The 20,287-nt window shown below is 39.9% G+C and overlaps 2 protein-coding genes across 3 annotated transcripts in view; one reads left to right on the top strand and one right to left on the bottom strand.

The window, feature by feature from the left end:
- C9 (complement C9) overlaps positions 1–20,287 on the top strand; it is a 67,442-nt gene that overhangs the window by 24,967 nt on the left and 22,188 nt on the right. The window contains exons 6-9 of one of the 2 annotated variants that reach the window (XM_044664207.1): positions 482–722; positions 2,961–3,017; positions 3,472–3,597; positions 18,436–18,614. In XM_044664207.1, coding sequence (XP_044520142.1) covers positions 482–722; positions 2,961–3,017; positions 3,472–3,597; positions 18,436–18,614 — 603 coding nt within the window. The remainder of the gene's footprint in view (positions 1–481; positions 723–2,960; positions 3,018–3,471; positions 3,598–18,435; positions 18,615–20,287) is intronic. The other variant, XM_044664215.1, reaches the window with a different exon arrangement.
- On the bottom strand, positions 14,831–17,628 carry LOC123237335 (SAFB-like transcription modulator). Its single transcript, XM_044664193.1, is given in 3 exon segments — positions 14,831–15,002; positions 15,004–15,117; positions 15,119–17,628. Coding segments are annotated over 3 exon segments (2,796 nt in total).

Here is a 20,287-nt window from a genome sequence, read left to right on the forward strand (position 1 = left end):
GAAGGAAGGAAGGACTTTGTCAACTTAATTATTGACTACTTAGCAGCCTCTCAATTACTTAAGAACTTATTGAAATGTAGTTAATGTTTAGTCTCTCTGCGCCTTGGTTTTCTCAACTGTATCAAATTGTCAATAAGGTCCCTTTTAACTCTAAAATTCTATGAAAGGAATGCTCGTGGAAATGTGCTTATATTTTAATTACAAGAGGCAGCTAGGTGGCTCAGTAGATTGAGAGTTAACCCTGGAGATGGGACATCTTGGGTTGAAATTTGACCTCAGACACTAACTGAATGACCCCGGGAAAGTCACTTAATCCTATTTGCCTAGCCTTTACTGCTCTTCTGCCTTGGAACCAATACAGAATAATCTGTATTGGTTCCAAGATGGAAGGTAAGGGTTTTAAAAAAGATTTTAATTACTTATCTTGAAAATTAAGGGAATTAACTTCACATATTGCCTCTTTCTCCACTTTATTATGCAGACAAAAATGTTTTTACATGTGAAAGGAGAACTTCAACTTGGAAGATTCCATATGCGAAATAGAGAATTTATGTTGAAAAATACTTTCCTGGATGACTTAAAAGCTCTGCCCACCAGCTATGAAAAGGGAGAATATTTTGGCTTCTTGGAAACCTATGGCACACATTACAGTAGCTCTGGGAATATAGGAGGAAAATATGAACTGATATATGTGTTGGACAAAGACGAAATGCAGAAGAAAGGTAGGCCAGCAGGTTACCAAAGCTACTTTCACTGACTCTTCCTCCCACCCCAATCCCCAACCCCACCAAATGTACAGAGCAAAGTTTATAGGAGAGAAATTCGACTATTTTGATTTTTCTGAAAGAGAAATTCTGCAATCATCAAATGAAGAATAAACTATCTCCTAAAGACTCTTCAGTTTGGTCATGGACCTCCCAATAGATCACTGAGAAAATCCTTCAAAGCATATGCAACCAAGACTTATTTAACATCTAGCCAGTAACTATACTGTTTCCAGAGGAATATAATTAGGAAGATGAAAGAAATTTTATAAAATCCGTAGTTTACTTAAGTTCTATTTTATTAAGTCACAGACTGGTTTGATTACATCCTCCTGGTTTCTTTCAAGTCCCAGCTAAAATCCCATCTTCTACAGGAAGCTTTTCTCAATCACTTTTTTGTTATTGTTGTTCAAATCCATACCTTCTGTCTTAGAATCAATAGTAAGTATCAGTTCCAAGGCAGAAGAGTGGTAAGGGCTGGGCAACTGGAGTTAAGTGACTTGCCCAGGGTCACACAACCAGAAAGTCTTGTGAACCTTGGGTGTCTCACCTCCACACCTGGCTCTCTATCCACTGAACCACCTCTCTCACAATCATTATATTTTTTTAACCCTTAACTTCTGGCTTAAAATCAATACTGTTTATTGGTTCTGGGGCGGAAGAGTAGTAAGGGCTAGGCAATGGGGATGAAGTGACCTGCCCAGGGGCACACACCTAGAAAGTATCTGAGGCCAGATTAGAACCTCCCACTCTCTCAATCCACTGAGCCACCCAGCTGCCCCCTCTTACAATCATTCTTAATTCTAATTTCTTTATTCTGTTAATTATTTTCCATTTAACCTCCAAATAGCTTGTTGCATATATTTGTTTTCTTGTTGTCTCCCACCTTGGTTTGTGAGGTCTATGAGGGAAAGGACTGTCTTTTGCTTTTCTTTGCATTCCTTTGCTTAGTACCCATTTTGTTTAGTCATTTCAGTCCAGTTGGATTCTTTGGGAGGCCATTCAGGTTTTTCTTGGAAAAGATAAAGGAGTGGTTTGCCATTTCCTTCTTCAGCTCATTTTGCAGATGGGGAAATTGAGGCAAACAGGGTTAAGTGACTTGCCCAAGGTGACACAGTTAGTAAGTTTCTGAGGCTAGATTCGAACTCAGGAGAACTGACTTCAGGCTCTGCACTTTGTCCATTGAGCCACCTAAGGCCTGACTTAATACATAGGAAGTATTTAATAATTGCTTACTGATTGAATGGATAACATATAGGATTATGAATTTTGTTCAATTTGGTTCAAATCAACAAATATTTTGAAGTGCTTTCTCTAAATAAGGTGGAATGCCAAACAAGAAACAAACTCAAAACCTCTCATGGCTTAAGTTCTATAGGCAGGATGCAATAGGTACATTGATGAGCAAATAATGCAGAATCCAGAAAGGAGAGTGACCTATAATTGAGCAGGAAAAAGAGACCGTGACAAGCTTTACGAGACAAAGAGAAAATTTATATTTGATGCAAAAAGGAATAGGATGGCACTGGAGTTTATTTAGTTTGGTTTGGGCTGGGGGTTGGGTGACATGGTCAGAAATGCACTTTTGGAAAAAACACGTTAGCAGTCTTGTAGAGAAAGGATGGATTGTTGTGGGAAGAGATAATTCAAGGAAAAAAACAATTAGGAGGTTATTGTAATAATCCAGATGAGTAGTGATAAGAATCTGAAAAAGAGTGGTGGCTGTGTGAGCAGAGAGAAGACAGCTGCAAGGGGTGTTGTGGAGGCAGAACCAGAAAGATGTGGCAACTGAGAGCTAACTAGGGTGAAGGAGAGTGAGGAGTCGAAGATGACAAGAGGCTGAATTTGGATGACTGGAAAGATAGTGGAATCCTCATAATAAGAAAAAGAAATAAGAAAATTTGGAAGAAGGGTGGGCTTGGGAACAAAGATAATGAATTCTGTCTTAGAACATGCAATTTAAAATAAACATAGGCTGGATATGCCAATGGAGATGCCATTTCCTTTCTCTAGGGCTCAGATTCCTCTTGTATAAAAGAAGATCTAAATGGCCTAGATATAATTGGGTCATAACATTTCCTATGAAGTTATGATTCATGTGATTTTTTCCTATGAAATCTTATGAAAAAGGATCAGAGGATATCGAGCTGGAAGGGATCTTAGAGGTCATCAAAATCAACATGATTCATTTTGCAGATAAAGAAACTGAAGCCCAAAGAGGTCACTCTTCACAGTCACAGCATCACCCAGTTAGTAAGTGCCTGATTCAGAATCTGAATGCCAATCTTCTGGCCCCTAGGTTTAGTGCTTTAAGCATACTATGCTGACTCTCTCCTGTGTTCCCCCCTCTAAATACACAAAGTATATTTTGTACCCATGCTGCCATGCCCATGGTCCAGGACATCTTGCCTCTACCATTCTCTCTTCAATCCTAATCCAATGCCTTTTCTATCTAGGAATGGCTAAACAGGGTGTGCTATTCACCATTAAAGTTGGCAGGTGACAAAATTCTATTAGATAACACTGAGTGATACTAATAAGAGAAGGTGCAGAAAGACAGCCACTGTGCCTTTATCGTGAGCAATGACTCCTCAGAAACAAAATAAAATAAACCTCCCCCCCGCTCAAGTAACAAAGTGAATATTTATTAGAATTTAATTTAATGTATACATCCTTCAGAAATTTTCAAATGAATTCCCTTTTTTAGGTCTTCAAATAGGAGATGTGCGGAAATGCCTTGGATACGATTTGGATTTGTCTTACCAAACTGCAGTTGATTTCCAAGCCAACATAAAAGGTTCTGATTGTTCGGCAGTAAACTGGAAGCGTTTAGGTAAGTATGTCTCTCTTCAGGCCTCTGTGTGCTATCTTTTTCTGCCTCCTTTCTCTGAGAATCTTTAAGAATTTCCTACTACCTTTTCTTCCCTTGTAATATTTTCATACATTTGGAACTGGGTCAGGATGTCTATCTTTTGATTTGCAACAAAACAGAACCTCTTAAAAGGGAAATACTTTGTATGGGTTCTGGCTGGAAATCAGTACCAGAGCAGAAGAGAGGAAGTAAGCCTTTATTAAGTACCTCCTCCTACTCTATGCCAGGTACCATGCCAAGTGCTTTACAGATATTATCTTATTTGATCCTTACAACTCTGGGAGGTTGGTGTATTATCTCCATTTTTCAGACAAGGAAACTGGAGTAGAGGTTATGATTTGCCCATGATTACCCAGCTAATAAAGACCTAAGGCAAAATTTGAACTCAGATCTTCCTGACTCCAGGACCAGTTCTCAATCATTTCAATGTGCTGTGGATAGAGACAAGTGCTTATGGTGATATGGTGACATCCTAGGTTTGTTCCAACTTAGTCCATTCATTTTTGTAAGTTCTCTCTACCGCTCTGGCTAGTCTTAGGATGTACTCTGTACTTTCTCCCTAGCCCCATGTGCCTAGAGCTTTCACCTAAGCTCTGAGAGGGCAGGAACTGTTCTTGCTATTTATCCTCAGAATTTATCCAAGGTGTCTGGCACATGAATATTGTGGTTTGACTGCTTGTTGGTTTGGGATCCCTTCCCATCATCAATCAAAATGTACTTATCCCAAACCCTCCATGCCCAGGACTTTTTCTTCTAACCTTTTTGAGACTACCCCCATATCCAACCTCATCTGTCCCAAATCCAATTCCTTCATCACCCTATTCTCCATTCAGCTCATCTGACAACAAAATGGAGTTGAGATATTAATGATTGCTAATGATTTCTTGCGTCACACCTTGCAGATAATATTTTCACTTTAATAGTACTTTTGGATGCTTTAATCCAAGGGAGTGAATAAAGTAGGAATTTCTAGGCTGGTGGGGAAGATATTTTAGCAGGTAGGGTTTCTAGCAGGGGGAGCAGCTGACTTGACCATTGTTCCAGTCTCCACTCCAAGACATCTCCCTAGCTGTCCAGATTTTTTTGTTACTAGTATAAATACTTGAATGGCCCTAGAATGGCATGAACTAAGCCAGTGGTTCCCAAACTTTTTTGGCCTACCGCCCCCTTTCCAGGAAAAATATTACTTAGCCCCCTGGAAATTAATGTTTTTTTTTTAATTTTAATAGCAATTAATAGGAATTGGCCATCACCGCTCCCCTGGATCCCCTGCAGCACCCACCAGGGGACGGTGGCACCCACTTTGGGAATCACTGAACTAAGCCCTCTGCCCCCAGACAAGATCTCTATCTTTGATCCTGTTAGCTGCCCCTAACTACCACCATATATTGGCTCCATTCCCAAAAGAGGGCATGTCCCTAAAATTCTTTATTCACTCCACTGAAAAATCAAAAGTATCTATTTCTCCTCCTTCCCTATATCTCCCTCAAAAGCTCCAAGTTCAGTTTGTAATGATGCTTCTTGCCATACTGTGGGCCCTCTTTCTGGAGCTTCAAAGAGAGCCAGTAAATGGCATTTCTTTAACAATTGAACTAGACATCCGTAGAAAAAGGAAGCCGCAGAAGGCATATGGATTTTGGGATCAGAGGAGCTAGGTTCAAATTCTGGCCATGAAACCACCCCTGATGCTTACCTTTCTGGGTGTCAGCTACCTCAACTTCAAAATGAGAGGTGGACTTGATGACTTTGAAGGTCCCTTCTGTCTAAGAATATGACCTTATGAACTGCCTATACATTAGGGAGTTTTTGAGGCTGAGTTGGAAAAGAAATGATTAGTCTAGAAGAGACAAAATGAGCTGCCTTGTTTTAACTATTTCAGATAGTACAGAGAACCTGCACTTTTGCCAGTTGGATGAAGGACATCCCAGGGTCTCTGGTCCAAAACAAACTATGACCCTGTACCTCCTGTGGAATTCCTTAAGTTGGCTTTCATAGTTGTTATTCCATCTTTTTTTTTCTTTTTTTAAACTTTACTTTGTCTTAAGAATCAATATAAATATCAGTTCTAAGTCAGAAGAGTGGTAAAGGCTAGGCAGTTGGAGTTAAATGACCTGCCCAGAGTCATACAGCTAGGAAGTATCTGAGGCCAGATTTGAACCCGGGACCTCTGGACCCCAGTCCTGGTGTTCTATCCACTGAACCACCTAGCATCCTCTAGTTCTGTTTTCAAAAAGGACCAATTGGACTTAAGTGAAAAATTCGCAGAAAGTCATCAGCCTCACTCTCTCTTCCAGAGCCATTCAAGTCCAGTGCAAGCAAGACAAGTCAGGATGACTGGCAGTGATCCAGGATGCAGTGGATGATCTTGGCATCTTCAAAGTCTGGCCAAGCTCTAAGCATTCCACAGTTCCCATTCCACCAGGGGAAGTCTTCACATGCTTGAGGCAGGCATTCCCCTAACTCAGCGATAGGTTTGAGGCCTTATGGGTGACCCTCCTTTGGGGTGTGGCCAATGTATATACTACAACTTCTTGGAGTCATAAGTGAAAGTTGGGCAAAAGGTAGACAGACACACGAAAGGTGGATGAGGAGCTCTGAAAAGGGCTCAGTAAGCCAGAGGTGCTAGTCCTCCTTGGGCCACTAGATGGCAACATATTGCACAGAACACTGACCCTCACTCCAGAAGTCCTAGACAGAGACAGAGACAGAGACAGTCAGAGAAGAGGGAGAGAGGGAAGGAGACACAGAGACAGAGAGAGGGAGGGAGGGAGGAAGACAGAGACAGAGAGAAGGAGAGGGAGACACAGAGATAGAAAAAGACAGAGAGGAAGAGGAAGAAACAGAGATAGAGGGAGGGAGACACAGACAGAGACAGGCAGAAAGAGGGAGACACAGAGACACAGAGACAGAGAGAGGGAGGGAGGGAGGGAGGGAGAGGGAGAAACAGAGACAGAGGAAGAGAGATAGTGACAGAGAGACAGAGAGAGAGAGAGAGAGAGACAGAGACAGACAAGCAGAGAGAGGGAGGGGGAGGGGGAGAGGGAGAGAGACAGAAACACAGAGAGACATGCCCCTTACACCTCTTGATATTGATAGTTGTCTTCTGGGTCACTGCTTCCTCAGAGGAGTGTCTTCTTAAATATTGTGGAGTTCAGGGAAATATTTTTTTGGTACCCTCATTTAAGCTTAAATTTTCATGCACTGAATTCACTGATTCACCCAGAGATAAAGGATGATGGCAGAGTTAATCAGTTCTTTTGGACACTTCTCAGCCACCATTGCACCCCTTCTTCAAGTATCACCCTCATCTTTTCTACCCCTCCCCTACACCAAGAACCTTGGACTGTGCCAGTGGAACACAGATTCTGATATCGCCTTATCTTGCCCAGAACCGGATCTCCATACCACTTCCTACCACCAGACATAAATGCTGTCACTTGTATGTTTTCCCCATACTTTCAGCTACCCCACTGTGTTGCCTTCTTCCATTAAAATGTAAGCCTCATAAGGAGAATATTGCTTGTGTTTGTATTGCAGGGCTCACTATCTTCCCTGTGCCTAATCTCTCCCCAATTCATCCTTCCCCTCTGTTTTTTCTCCTATTTCACTGGTGAGTTGAATGCATTCCTGAAGCAAATTCTATTTGTGTGCATATGTGTCTTCTATTTTAACCAGGTCAGATGAAAGAAAAATTCAAATGAAACCTGTTTCTCTTTTTAAACTATATTATCTTCCATTTGTATACCCTGATTATTTGATCTAAGTTCCCCATCAATCTTTTTGTACCTCCCTCCACCCCTTTTCCTTTCTTCTTTGAAGATCATCTAAATGCAAAAAACTACTCCCAGGCTCTCTGCCTTATTTAACTACTTCTCTGACCTCTGATTACCTTAATTTCTAAGGGAATATTGATATCATTCTCCCCACCTCTCATTAGAATAATCACTTCATCCTAATATAATCCATTCTTATTCCCTCATATTTACCTTTTTCTGTTTTTTATTCCTGTTTGCATTTTAAAGTTTCTACTGATCTTTTTATCAGAAGTTTATGAAAGCCTTCTATTTCAGTAAGATCCATTTTTTTTTTCTGCTACAGGTTTACTCAGTTTTGCTATAAATTATTCTTGGTTATAAGCCTATTGTCTTTTTGCTTTTTGGAGTAGGTATCCCAGACTCTACTACTTAATAGTAGCTTTTAAACTTTACATAATCCTAACAGTGCCACCTCTGTATGAGAATTCTTTCTTTCTGGTGTCAACTGGGAAAAAACACAGAACTATTAAATAGTCAGTAAAACAACTCTTTAATTAAGGAAAGGGGTGCAATGCAAAGTTAGACCTCCAGGAAGAGTTCGGAGGATTAGAACTCTGGTTGCTCTGGTCACTGACCCCTGGGAGAGCCAACCACTCTAGATAGACAACTCCAAGGAACAAAAGAATTTGGGGAACTTATATACCTTTTGGGAAATGGAGGGGCAGGGAAAGATGACTGATTGACATTACCATAGCTACAAGGAAATGGGAGTGTTCAAACTTTACGGAGAGGATACAATCTAGCTAGGGAATGGAGTCATAGCCCATAGAGACTAAGGTATAAGGGAAGAGGCTATTTACAATGGATACTAAAAGGAAGGTCCAGGGCCCAGAGTGAGTGTTCTTGGGAAAGGGTCTTTGATACAATGGGGAAGACTTCCCAAGACCAAAAGAGTACTTAGCATTTCCTTAGCCCCACCTAACTGAGATTGTCATTTACCTTAGGTCTATTATTCAGTCTGAAACCACTAGTCTGAGATTCCCTTCAAGGTGGATTCTCAGGGGACCAGGGAACAAGGACAAGCTTTGGGGTCTCCAATTTACAAGCTAGTCCTAAAACTTGGGGTTCACCAGATCTTACTAGGCTACAAGTTGGAGGTTTCTAGATTCCACGTTGACACAGGCTACTTGTAGATTTCTGCAGTGATGTTTCTGGAAATTTTTGTTCCAGACTTTCTTTTAGGAGATGACCAGCAGAATTCTTCCAATTTCTGTTTTGTTCTCTTATTCTAATAGTAATAGGTAATTTTTCTTAGTTTATTTCTTTAAATACTACATGATGTCCAGGCTCTTGTTTTGGTCATTGTTTCCAGGAAGTTGAATGATTCTTAAATGATGAATTTCCTGGTGCCATAATAGTTCTTTTTCATGGGAGTTTTTTGTTTATTTTACTCATTCTTCAAGTCTTACTGATCACATTGGAACTCTGTATTAGAAACAGTCTGTACATAAGGTTCTGTAAGTTCAGTTCCACTGAGTTATTGATCAACCCTGAACCTAAAACCGCTATCCTAGTCATTCATCCCTGGACTGAGTCCCAGAGAGGTCAAAAGGAAATCAAAACAACCTAGTTGCTGACCCACTCCTGGCTGCATCTTCCCAGAGGTTGAATCCAAAATCTGTCTTTGGGTTAGTGTCAGGGCTGTAGATTCACTCGAGTTCTGGGCTCAGGGTATGAATTCAGGACCCTGCTACTATTTCAGAGCAACAGAACTGTTGAGTCATCCCTGTTCCAGTCTCCCTCCTGACTGTTTGTTTGCCTATGGGCTGAATTCCTGAGGTTGACCTGGAAAAATGGCACACCATGGTTTCCCTTTAGACTTTAAACTCTCTACTCAATAGCAATCTTAAATCTTTGTTATAGAAGTTTTGGAGAGAGCTGGGTTCTCCTGCTTCTTCCTGCTCCACCACCTTTGCTATCAAGAACTTCTGTTTTATATCCATGATTCCTGCCATCTATCCCCATGATCCTGTCCAATGTGGGCATATAAAGGATATCCTATGAATGCAATCTGGGAACAATGTACCTCAAGGACACTAACACTGACTAGCTCTTTGAGATAGTTTCATGTATCAGGTGGTTATCCCACTGCTACCAGTTACTGACCCATCTGGGGCTAATACATAGTCCACATCTTCTCCAGGCAAGGGAGATCAGCTCCTCTTCAGTTAAAAAGCTAGAAGAGGGGGCAGCTGGATAGCTTGGTTTATTGAGAGCCAAGTTTAGAGATGGGAGGTTCTGGGTTCAAATCTAGCCTAAGACACTTACTAGCTGTGTGAAGCAAGTGACTTAACCCCCATTGCTTAGCCTTACCCTTCTTCTGCCTTGGAACCAATCATAGTATTGTATGGTAGAAGGTAAGGGCTTAAAAAAGGCATATTTATTTATTTGTTTGTTTGTTTATTTGTATAGCCCAGGGTAAGGTGTGGTAAGGTAAGGTTAGTAAGATCGAGAAGGTGTCGATGTGGAATCTAGAAACCCCCAAACTTGTAGCCTAGAAAGATTTAACGAACCCCAGTTTACTTAAAGGTGACAGCCTCAGGCATCACATGAGAGTTCCTCCCTGAGGAAAGCCCAAGCTCAAGCCCAAGCCCAAGCCCAAGCCCAAGCCCAAGCCCAAGCCCAAGCCCAAGCTGAGTGAGTAACTCTTTGGCACAGTAGGCAGTACATCATCAGTCTCGTAAGCTGAAAGTCTGGAGTTCAGTCCTCGGAAGGAAGGTGTGATATACTGGGAGAGGCTTCTTCTGTAGAGAAGAGTCACTCAGTTTAGGCTTGGGAATACTCATCCCATGTGACAGGTCCAAACCTGAGGCTGTCACCTTTAAGTTAAGTAAACTGGGGTTCATTAAATCTTCCTAGGCTACAAGTTTGGGGGCTTAGATTCCACATTGGCAAAGGTAAGGATTTGAGGGAAAAAACGCTGTAAGACAAATTTCCAAGTTGGGAAACAATCAACATGCAGATGGTACCATGCAAGCCTCAGGGTGTGGGAAAACTCTGAATACCTGCCCTTAGATCTCTTTGCTGCACTAGATAAGAAATAGAGAGGTTATTGGTCATCAGGGTTATGGAGAAGAAAACAAGTTTACCTAGAGTCATAAAAACCAGCAAAAAAAAAAAAAAAAAAGGAAAGCAGTGACTAAAAATATCGAATCTGTCTTATCCTGGGGCATTTTAATGAATAAAATTCTCTACCGGCTGTATATATTAAATGTAAGTTAATTTATTCATCGATCACTCAAGAAAATCTAACTAGCCCAGTGGACTCCCTCCACAGTCCAGACCGATGCCAAAAGAATGCAGTTAGGCAGGAGAGCTGGGCCAGAAAGAGGGAGGAGCCTAAACAGCCAGATAGCAAGGCAGCTGGGCTGGGCAAGTAGAGGACAAAACTTTCTTAGACACTCCACTAGATACTCCATGATGTCATCACTCAGGTCCTCCCCAGGACATCTGATTGGAAAATAGGCTTGCAGAGTGTGGCCTTAGAGACCTCAACTCCTCCTTTACCAATTCATCCCAGAAAGGGGAGTGTCCTAAGGACTCCAAGAGATGCCATGTGGCTGGCTCACTGCAGCCTAACAGGGCAGTTAGAGTTGAATATCTTCTTTGCTAAAGAGAGTTCTTATTTACCGGTAAAAAAAAGAAGCGGGTCTCCACCCAAACTGTAACAGAAGCGAGCCCCCAGCGATAAGTCCTTAACTTTGTTATCCTTAAACAAAGACAAAAGATTTAGAGAAAAGAAGGGAGTATTCAACTCAGTTTCCTAGCGTGGTGCTGTTAGTAGCTTTAAAAATCAAACTGTTCTTGGGGGCCAAAAAGGGAAACCATTTCACAATTCAATATTTATTTTCCATAATATCCACTGGAGCCCAACCTCAGGCACACCAAGCACTGACTTTCTTAACTTATCATCCTGAAATCTCCAGGAAGAAACCTCTAAGAGAAATGCCTAAATGGAAGTATTATCAGCTCTTCACCTCCATTCCTGTCTCCTTAAGCAGAGACTAGACTCAGACCCACTGACTGAATTTTTAGTTTATTTCTTTTACTATAATTTTCCTTAAACCCTTACCTTCCATCTTAAAATTAATACTGTGTATTGGTTCCAAGACAGAAGAGTTCTTCCTGTATATTTCCTACCACCCATTTAAAAAAAAAAAATTTATACCCTTACCTTCCGCCTTAGAATCAATAGGGCTTGGCAGCGGAGATTAAGTGACTTGCCCAGGGTCTGAGGTCAGATCTGAACTCTGGAATTCCTGTCTCTAGGCTGGGTTCTCAATCCACTGAGCCAACCAGCTGCAACCACTATTTTTTTTTTTGAGACATATCTCATAAACTCCAGCCTGTGCTTACAGGGAATGCTCCAGTATTCTATACTAACGCCCACCATTTGTCAGGTTAGAATAGAGATTTACTGAAGCATATATACTGATAAGAAATATAGATCCAAATGAGATGGAGGTCATACCCACCATGGGTGATCTCCCACCTCCCCATCCACCTGACCTTTATTAGAAGACCAGAAACATTTACTCAGTTCAACAGGAACATTCCCTTCCTTCTCAGATTTTCTGCACTGACAACATAGCTCACGTTGACCATCCAACCATCCAAAGCATTCCACTGAATGCTAGAGGTGGAAGACAAGACCTTAAAACTCTAACCTTGAGCCCCATCATGATTTACCTAAATCCTCATAAACAGCATGTTTGAGGAACAATCTCATTGTGGTATGTTGGAGGGAAAGGCATCCTCTAATAGGTCACAGCAGCCCCCACCATGTCCTGGCCCTGGGTGTGCTTCTCCTATTCCATGGGAAAAGGAACAATTCTCAGAAAAGATCACAGAGCCACATCTCAGGCATAGAGGCGTCTTTTTTTTTTTTTTTTAAACTCTCACCTTCCATCTTGGAGTCAATACTGTGTATTGGCTCCAAGGCAGAAGAGTGTTAAGGGCTAGGTATTGGGGGTCACACATCTGGAAAGTGTCTGAGGCCAGATTTGAACCTAGGACCTCCTGTCTCTAGGTCTGGCTCTCAATCCACTGAGCTACCCAACTGCCCCCCCCCCCCATAGAGGCACTATCTTGAAGCTGAGTGCCACTCTATCATCAGCCACTTGGATTATAAAAACTTGATGAAACCACTCTAACAATCCTTCCAAACCAATCTTTAAAAAGCGCCTCCGGGGGACAGCTGGGTAGCTCAGTGGATTGAGAACCAGGCCTAGAGATGGGAGGTCCTGGGTTCAAATATAGCCTCATATACTTCCTAGCTGGCCCTGGGCAAGTCACTTAACCCCCATTGCCTAGCCCTTACCACTCTTCTGCTATTGATTCTAAGGTGGAAGGTATGGGTTTAAAAAAAAAGTGCTCAAAATGATTGGAGTAAAAATGGAAGTATTCTTTTATCATGCAGCATTAAACTAGACAGCCATTTTGCATGGTTAATGAAGATTTGGTGGCTTTTTGGTTTTATGATTAATTCTAGTTGAAGAAAAATTTCCCCAAAGAATTTATTCATGTCAGTAGTGGTTATGGACATTAAAATATTTGCTATATTCATATTATTTTTACTTTAATGAGGGGAGAAAGTTACTTATCAATATAGTTAATTCTTGAGTAGTCTTCTAGTCTTACCCCTTGCCCCAATTATAGTCATGTTTTTGGCTTTTCTCTCATGATCACAGAATCATAAATGTTATGAGGTGGGTTGAACCTTAGAGATGATCTAGCCCATCCTGACATTTTACCAATGAGGAAATTATGAATCTCAGAATAGTTAAGTGACCTCCTCAAGGTCTCCTTAAGTGTCAGATCTTTAAGTAAGTAGTCTGAATATGAAAATTCACTGAAAAACTGATGTACTTTCGTCTTTTGATATCTTGATGAATTTGTAAGTTCAAAAATACAGGTACTCCAATGGAGCAGACCAAAACTTATCCATACCTTCCCTTCCTGTGTAATTCTTCCACAAAATCCAAATGCTTCAGTGTGGTATTTTGGTGACAAAATTGATAGATATCCCCAAGCATGTGAAGACTTTCCCCAGCAGAATGCAGGAGATAAGAGCAGTCTGTTCCAAAGCCACATAGACAGAGGAAGCAGGTACTGTGGAGCACTTAAAGCTTAATCAGACATTGAAGATGTCAAGGTCCTCTACTGCATCCTGGGCAATCAACAGTCATCCTGACTTTTGTCTTGCCACTGGACTTTTTTTTTACAGGATCTGAAGTAAGTTTATTTCAGAAAAAAAATATTTTTATTTTAAAATTTTTTTGTAGTGGTATGCCAGAGTAATTTTAATTTAATTTTTTTTCATAGTTACATGATTTATATTTTCTCTTTTCTCTCATCCCTCCCCCCTCCTGGAGTTGAGAAGCAATTCCACTGGGTTATATATATATATATACATATATATATATATAAAATCACTCATACCCATTTTCATATTATTCATTTTTATAAAAGAGCAATCCTTTAAAACCAAAAGCCTAAAGCACATATAAACAAATGATAAATCACGTGTTTCATTCTGCATTTCTACTCCCACAGTTCTTTCTCTAGATATAGACAGCATTCTTTCTCATAAGTCCCTCAGTGTTGTCCTAGATCATTGCCTTTTAGTAGCAAAGTTAATCACATTTGATCATCCCAAAATATTAGTCTCTGTGTATAATATTCTCCTGGTTCTGCTTATTTCATTGCACATCAGTTCCCATAGGTCTTTCTAGTTCTTATAGAAATCCATCAATTCATCATTCCTTATAGCACAATAATTTTCCATCACCGTCATATATGACAATTTGTTCAACCATTCAATCGAGGGACATCCCCTCATTCAAAAAGGAATATTTTTACTAGGATACACAGATACACTTAATGTAACAGTATCTTCTGCAAACATAGGTTATGTAATACTTAGACATACAAGGAACAATTTTATTTCTACAAATTAGATAGCAAATTTTTTTTAGCTTCAACATATTTATGACCTCCAAAATGGAAGTCATAAATATGTTTCTTGTGACAAAGTAGGTAAATTTAAAGAGCCTGATGTGACAGAACTGATGCTGATAACTAAAACAACTATTACTCATTTGCAAGCTACTCTTTATATTCAGTGTTAAAATGGTTTCCATTCAAATTTTCTTTACTTCTTAAATAGGACTCTAGGGCTGCAAGGTAAAAAAATGTTCAAACTATGAAAATACCTTCTCAATTGAGGAAAGCAATCATGTGTTTTAAAAAAGAAAGAAAAGGGGGAGAAAAGAGTTTGACCAAACTCCTGAGTAAGTCATATTGTCCTCTGATTTATCTGTTAAAAGTTTACAAGAGATTTCAATAAATCACCTTAAAATGGTGTCAAGCAGCTGAATTCAGAATCTTCTTGGAAGTCCACTCTTAAATGGCTTAAATTCAAAGCCTCTTTCTCTTTGCATAGCATTTCCTGAAAACTGCACAATTCTATTAATTGATGATGAGTTGCTTTTATGCTGAGGTATCATGCCTGCTCCTCCTGGATCATCACCCATTCTCCTTGCATCATGTCGCTGTCTTTTGAGAACTTGGGTCATGCCATTCTTTTCTTGGTCCACTTGTTCCGCATCCATGGTGTTCAATCATATATTGAACTTCAGAATCCTGCTGTCCACCACTTCCTCTTTCCTCTTTCTCCATCTCTGCTTCCATTCCCTCCTATAATGTGTCCAGAAACTTCTCTTCCTGATCTCTCTGGTCTTTCAATCCTTGTGTTCCATTTTTCAATGCCACCTTCATGATTCCAAGTAGTTTGTCTTAGAGGATTTGCACCACTATCTCTAGGGTATCTATGAGATGCTATATCAGACCTGTCATGAACAATCACTGATCTCTCAACTCTATCTCCCCATACTTCTTGTCTCTCAGTGTCTCTAAGTTCATTTCTTGGTGATGGCAGCTTATTTCTTCTGGAATCACAGAAATTTGGGGGATACCTTTCAAACCCTGGATCTTCTCTTCGTTCAATTGGATATGATTTTTTCCTTTCCCCTTGACTAACAAAGGGCTCCTGCCTTTCAAAAGTTGAAGCATCAAGAGATGCTGTACCCTCAGGGAATTGGGCCCTCTCTCTGTGATCAAAGTAATAAAATCTGTTCTGTTGCCGATTATAGTCGGATCCATGCCTAAATTGAGCAACTGTATTGTGAGACAGTTTTTTACTCTTATTCCAGTAAGAATCATCTCTCCAATGATCTATATCATGTGGCCGTTTCAAAGAATTCCTTTTTTCTTGCTCATATCGAAGTTGTTGTTGTTGCCTTCGCAATTCTTCTCGTTCCCGAGCAAAACGTTTGGCTTCCTTAAAACGTTCATGTTCAATTTGAATGCGTTCCTTTTCCAAGCGTTTGCGCTCCATTCTCTCTCTCTCTAGTTTTTGTCTTTCAATTTTTAATAGCTCTCTTTCTATCTGTAAGCGTTGCCATTCCTCCCCTTCTCGAAACATTCTAATGCATTCCCGCTCTCGATGCATCTCTACAATCTCTCTTTGCCTTCTAAGTTCCACTGCTTGTTTTCTTTCTAGGCTTACTAGATGTTCTGGCATTCTCTGGTCCTTCAGTTTTTCCAAAGATGATATATCTTTTTGATTTTTGTAATCTTTGTCCTTTTCATCTTGACTAGCCCTCTCCTTGTTCCTTGCCACTTTGCCGTATTTCTCCTTTCTTGTGGATCTAGAAAGATCTCCTTTAGTTTGATCAAAAATTACCCCATGACTCAGGCTCTTTGCACTTATTTCTTTAGTTTCTTCTCTTTTTTTAATTGACACTGAAGTTTGACTTCTTGGTCCATTATCACCCTTCTCATCTTTATCTTCTGCTTTCTTACAATCCTTACTTTCTTTTTTCTCAGATTTTTTTTCTCCTTTTTTAGTAGAGGCTTGAGTCTTGTTAGTTTTATCATTTGTTGTGGATCTTCCATCTCCAGTACTTCTACCTGAACTTGATTTTTCATCACTTTCTTTTTTTAATTCTTTCTTAGATGGATCACCTTTTATTTTCTCAACAGAAATCTGTTGTCCAAGAAGTTCTGTAAGAGGAAGATGTGCAATACTTGAAGACAATATTTTGCTTTCTTTAGATTTCTTTGAAAAGTTATTTGCTTGACAAGAGGCCTCAGCAGACAAGGGCCCTTTCTCCGAAGTATCCTTTTCTTTGTCTTCAGATTCGGCTTTCTTAGGATTTTCTCTGGTTTCCTTCTTGACAGTATCATCCTTCACTTGCTCATCCTTCTTTCCATCTTTATGACTCTTGTTCAGCTCATAATCTTTGCTTTCCTTCTCCAGGCTCTTTGTGAGGGCATCCTGCCCATCTTCTGGCTTACTTGCTTCAGACTCTGTAATTTTCACATTTTTATCTGTTTCTAGGTCATCACCATCAAAATCCATAAAGATGATATCTTCAGCCTCGATTGTGAGCAAAATATCATCCTCAGCTTCTTTCACAGACACGTTACCTTCTCTCTCTTCATAAACCCACTTATCAGCCTTATCTAGGTTCTCTTCTAAAGGAATATGACTGGGTACTTCTTGTGTACCATCACCAGAACCTACTGTATCTTTTTCCTTTTCTTCTTCAATATCAGGGATTGTAAGAAAGGTATCATCTTCCCCTTCTTGACCTTCATTTTCCTGATTTTTAAGGTCTTTTACTTTGCCTTGTATTGCTTCTACCTGTTTTAATTCATGACCTGTTTTATGATCAACAGTAGAAAAATCCTTGGAATTATTATATTCATCATTTTCACCAGATTCTTCAGAGTCCTTCAGTTCATCATCTCCATTCAGATCACTGGTCTCTGAATTCTCCGACTTACTTTCCTTGACAAATAAATTATCTTTCTCTGAGGCATCTTCAGTTAGTTCTTCTGTTTCTTGTGTCTCACTTTTGCTTTTGACCACTGCTTTCTTATTCAAAGTATCAGAAGAAGAAGACAGGTTAATATAATCAGGATCACCTCCTTCCTCTTCAATTGCCTGCTCGAGCCGGGCAATGAGGGCAGTTTTCACTCCTCTAGTATTCAGGTTCCTTCGTCTCAACTCCAATCTGAGATCAGACACCCGCAGATCACTGATCTTACTCTTCGACTGCTCTGAAGCTGCAGCCAAGGCAGTTGAGGAACCCGAGGCAGTAGAGGTCATTTTAGTGAGGAAGAATGGGGTAGAAAACAGCTCATGAACTGCAGAGTGAACTGGGCAGCTGCAGTGGAGGAGAAGGAAGCTGCTGGCTTCACCAACTTCAAGTTGGCTGAAGATCCTGAGCAGTGTTTCACTTCTGGGCACTTGCCACTGGACTTTGATGGCTCTGGAAGAGAGAGTGGGGCTGACGATTTTTTGCAACTCTGCCTCACTAAAATCCAAGACATCACCCCATGCTATCATTGGTCCTCTTTAAGAAATAAAGGACTAACAACTGACTGAATTACAGAGGAGAGTATACATCCTCAGTGGTGGTAGTGATTGCTATATCCAGAGGTCTCTACAAATCATAATATCACGGACTTGGGGGATAAAGAAAGAAAACGTGTATATACATATATGTATGTACACAAGTATAAATGTATAAAGAAGTTTGTATATATACACATACACATATGTATAAGACATCTTAATTTGATATTTTGTGTTTGTGTATAATATGGGGTTTGTTTTGTCATTATGTTTAGTTTATCCATGCCACTTGACATAGAGTTGGCATCTTTGAAATCTTCAAATCTTCAAAAATCCTCAACCAAATTGTTAAAATTTAGGAAAGTAAGAGGAAGTTTTTAAAAAATTATCTCCTAGTCCTAGTGTGGAATGTAGACCAAGATCCCAGCAGGCATTCCATAAATCCTTGTTTGTTAATGATTGAATATTTTTTATGAATATAAATTTAAAAAATAAAAAAATAAAAAAATAAACAATTTATGAATAAATATGCCCCTCTTGCCCTCTCTCTTTTTGCAGATGATAGTGAACACAAACACATTATAGATGATGTTATTTCACTCATAGAAGGAGGAACCAGAGAATATGCCACCAACCTCAAGGAAAAGCTGCTCCGAGGACCCAAGGTGGTAGATGTGACGGATTTTCTCAACTGGAGCACTTCCTTAAATAATGCACCTGTGCTTATCAATCAAAAGGTAAAGAATTCATTATTACTGATGAGGTATTCCTATGTATATATATTTCATAGAGTGGAGTATTTTCAGGAGGTCATTACAGAATCACAGAATCTAAAGGCTGAAATTAACTGAGAAGTCACTCATTTTATTCTGGGTTTTTTAAATTAATTAATTTAGGATCACTTCTCAGCCTTTTGGCTAAGATCAAGTGAAATTAATTTAGGATATTTTTCCATGGTTACATGATTCATGATCCTTCCCACCTCTATTCCTTCCCCACTTCTGGAGCTGGCAAGCAATTCCACTGGATTATACATGTTATCATTGTTCAAAGCCTATTTCCATATTATTCACATTTGTAATAGAATGATCATTTAAAGTCAAAATCCCCAATCATATCCCCATTGATCATATGTTCTATCATATGTTTTTCTTTTGTATTTCTACTCCCACAGTTCTTTCTCTGGATGCAGAAAGCATTCTTTCTCATAAGTTCCTCAGTGTTATCCTGGATCATTGCATTGCTACTAGTAAAAAAGTCTTACATTTGATTGTGCCACAATGTTTCAGTTTCTGTGCATAATGTTCTCTTGGTTCTGCTCATTTACCTCTGAATCAATTCCTGGAGGTCTTTCCAGTTCACATGGAATTCCTCCAGGTAATCATTCCTTTCAGCACATCACCATCAGATACCACAAGTTGTTCAGCCATTCCCTAATCTGTGGACACCCCCCCTCAATTTCCAATTTTTTGCCACTCTTAAAAATGCCCAGCTATAAATATTTTTGTACAGACATTTCATTCTGTTTTTCTGGATATCCTCAATACCTTTCTAGATAATTTGTGATAATTCACACCTATCTAAACTTCAGAGGTTTACAAAGTACTATCTTCATAAGCCTGAGGTAGGTGGTGTGAATACTGCTTTATGAACTGTGAAACAGTCTCAGCAGTTAAATGACTTTCCTATGGTTGTGCAGCTAATACACACTGGAACTACAGTAGCAAATATTATCTTCTTTTCAACTGTACCATGCTGAATATCTATTAGTTTAGAAACGCTATAGCAGTAGAGCCTAGAATCACTCTAACAAAACCATACCAACACTGAACAATTCTGATAGTCAGGAAACATTTCATTGCACCTAATTTAAACCTTCAGTATTTTGGCTCAAACGTTTCTCCTATTTGGTCCTCAATGGTGGGGGAACACTGCCATTCCCTGGCTAAGAATCCTTCATAAACTTGAGGACAATTATAATATTGCCTCTCAACTTCCTCTTTTCCAGATTTCTAGTTCCTTTTGCTTAACTCTTATTGGCTTAATTTTTCAACTGTCTATTCAGGTTTATGGCTTCTCTCTGAACTCTTTCTAAAGGTTTTACATCTCTCATTTGTGGAAGCTGGATATAGACACAAACTCTCTTCCCAAACCACTCTAAAGGTTCTACTAAGCCTTACCTTCTGTCTCGTAGCCAAAACTGTGTATTGGTCCTAAGGCAGAAGAGTGGTAAGGGCTAGGTAATGGAGGTTAAGTGACTTGCCCAGGTTCACACAGCTGGGAAGTGTCTGAGGCCAGATTTGAACCTAGGACCTCCCATCTCTAGGCCTGGCTCTCAATATACGGAGCTATCCAGCTGCCCCCTCTACTCAGCTTTTAATAAAATAAAGGCTACTTTCATTTCTCTCCC

This window comes from Gracilinanus agilis, chromosome 1, assembly GCF_016433145.1.
Source record: "Gracilinanus agilis isolate LMUSP501 chromosome 1, AgileGrace, whole genome shotgun sequence".
Classification (NCBI taxonomy): domain Eukaryota; kingdom Metazoa; phylum Chordata; class Mammalia; order Didelphimorphia; family Didelphidae; genus Gracilinanus; species Gracilinanus agilis.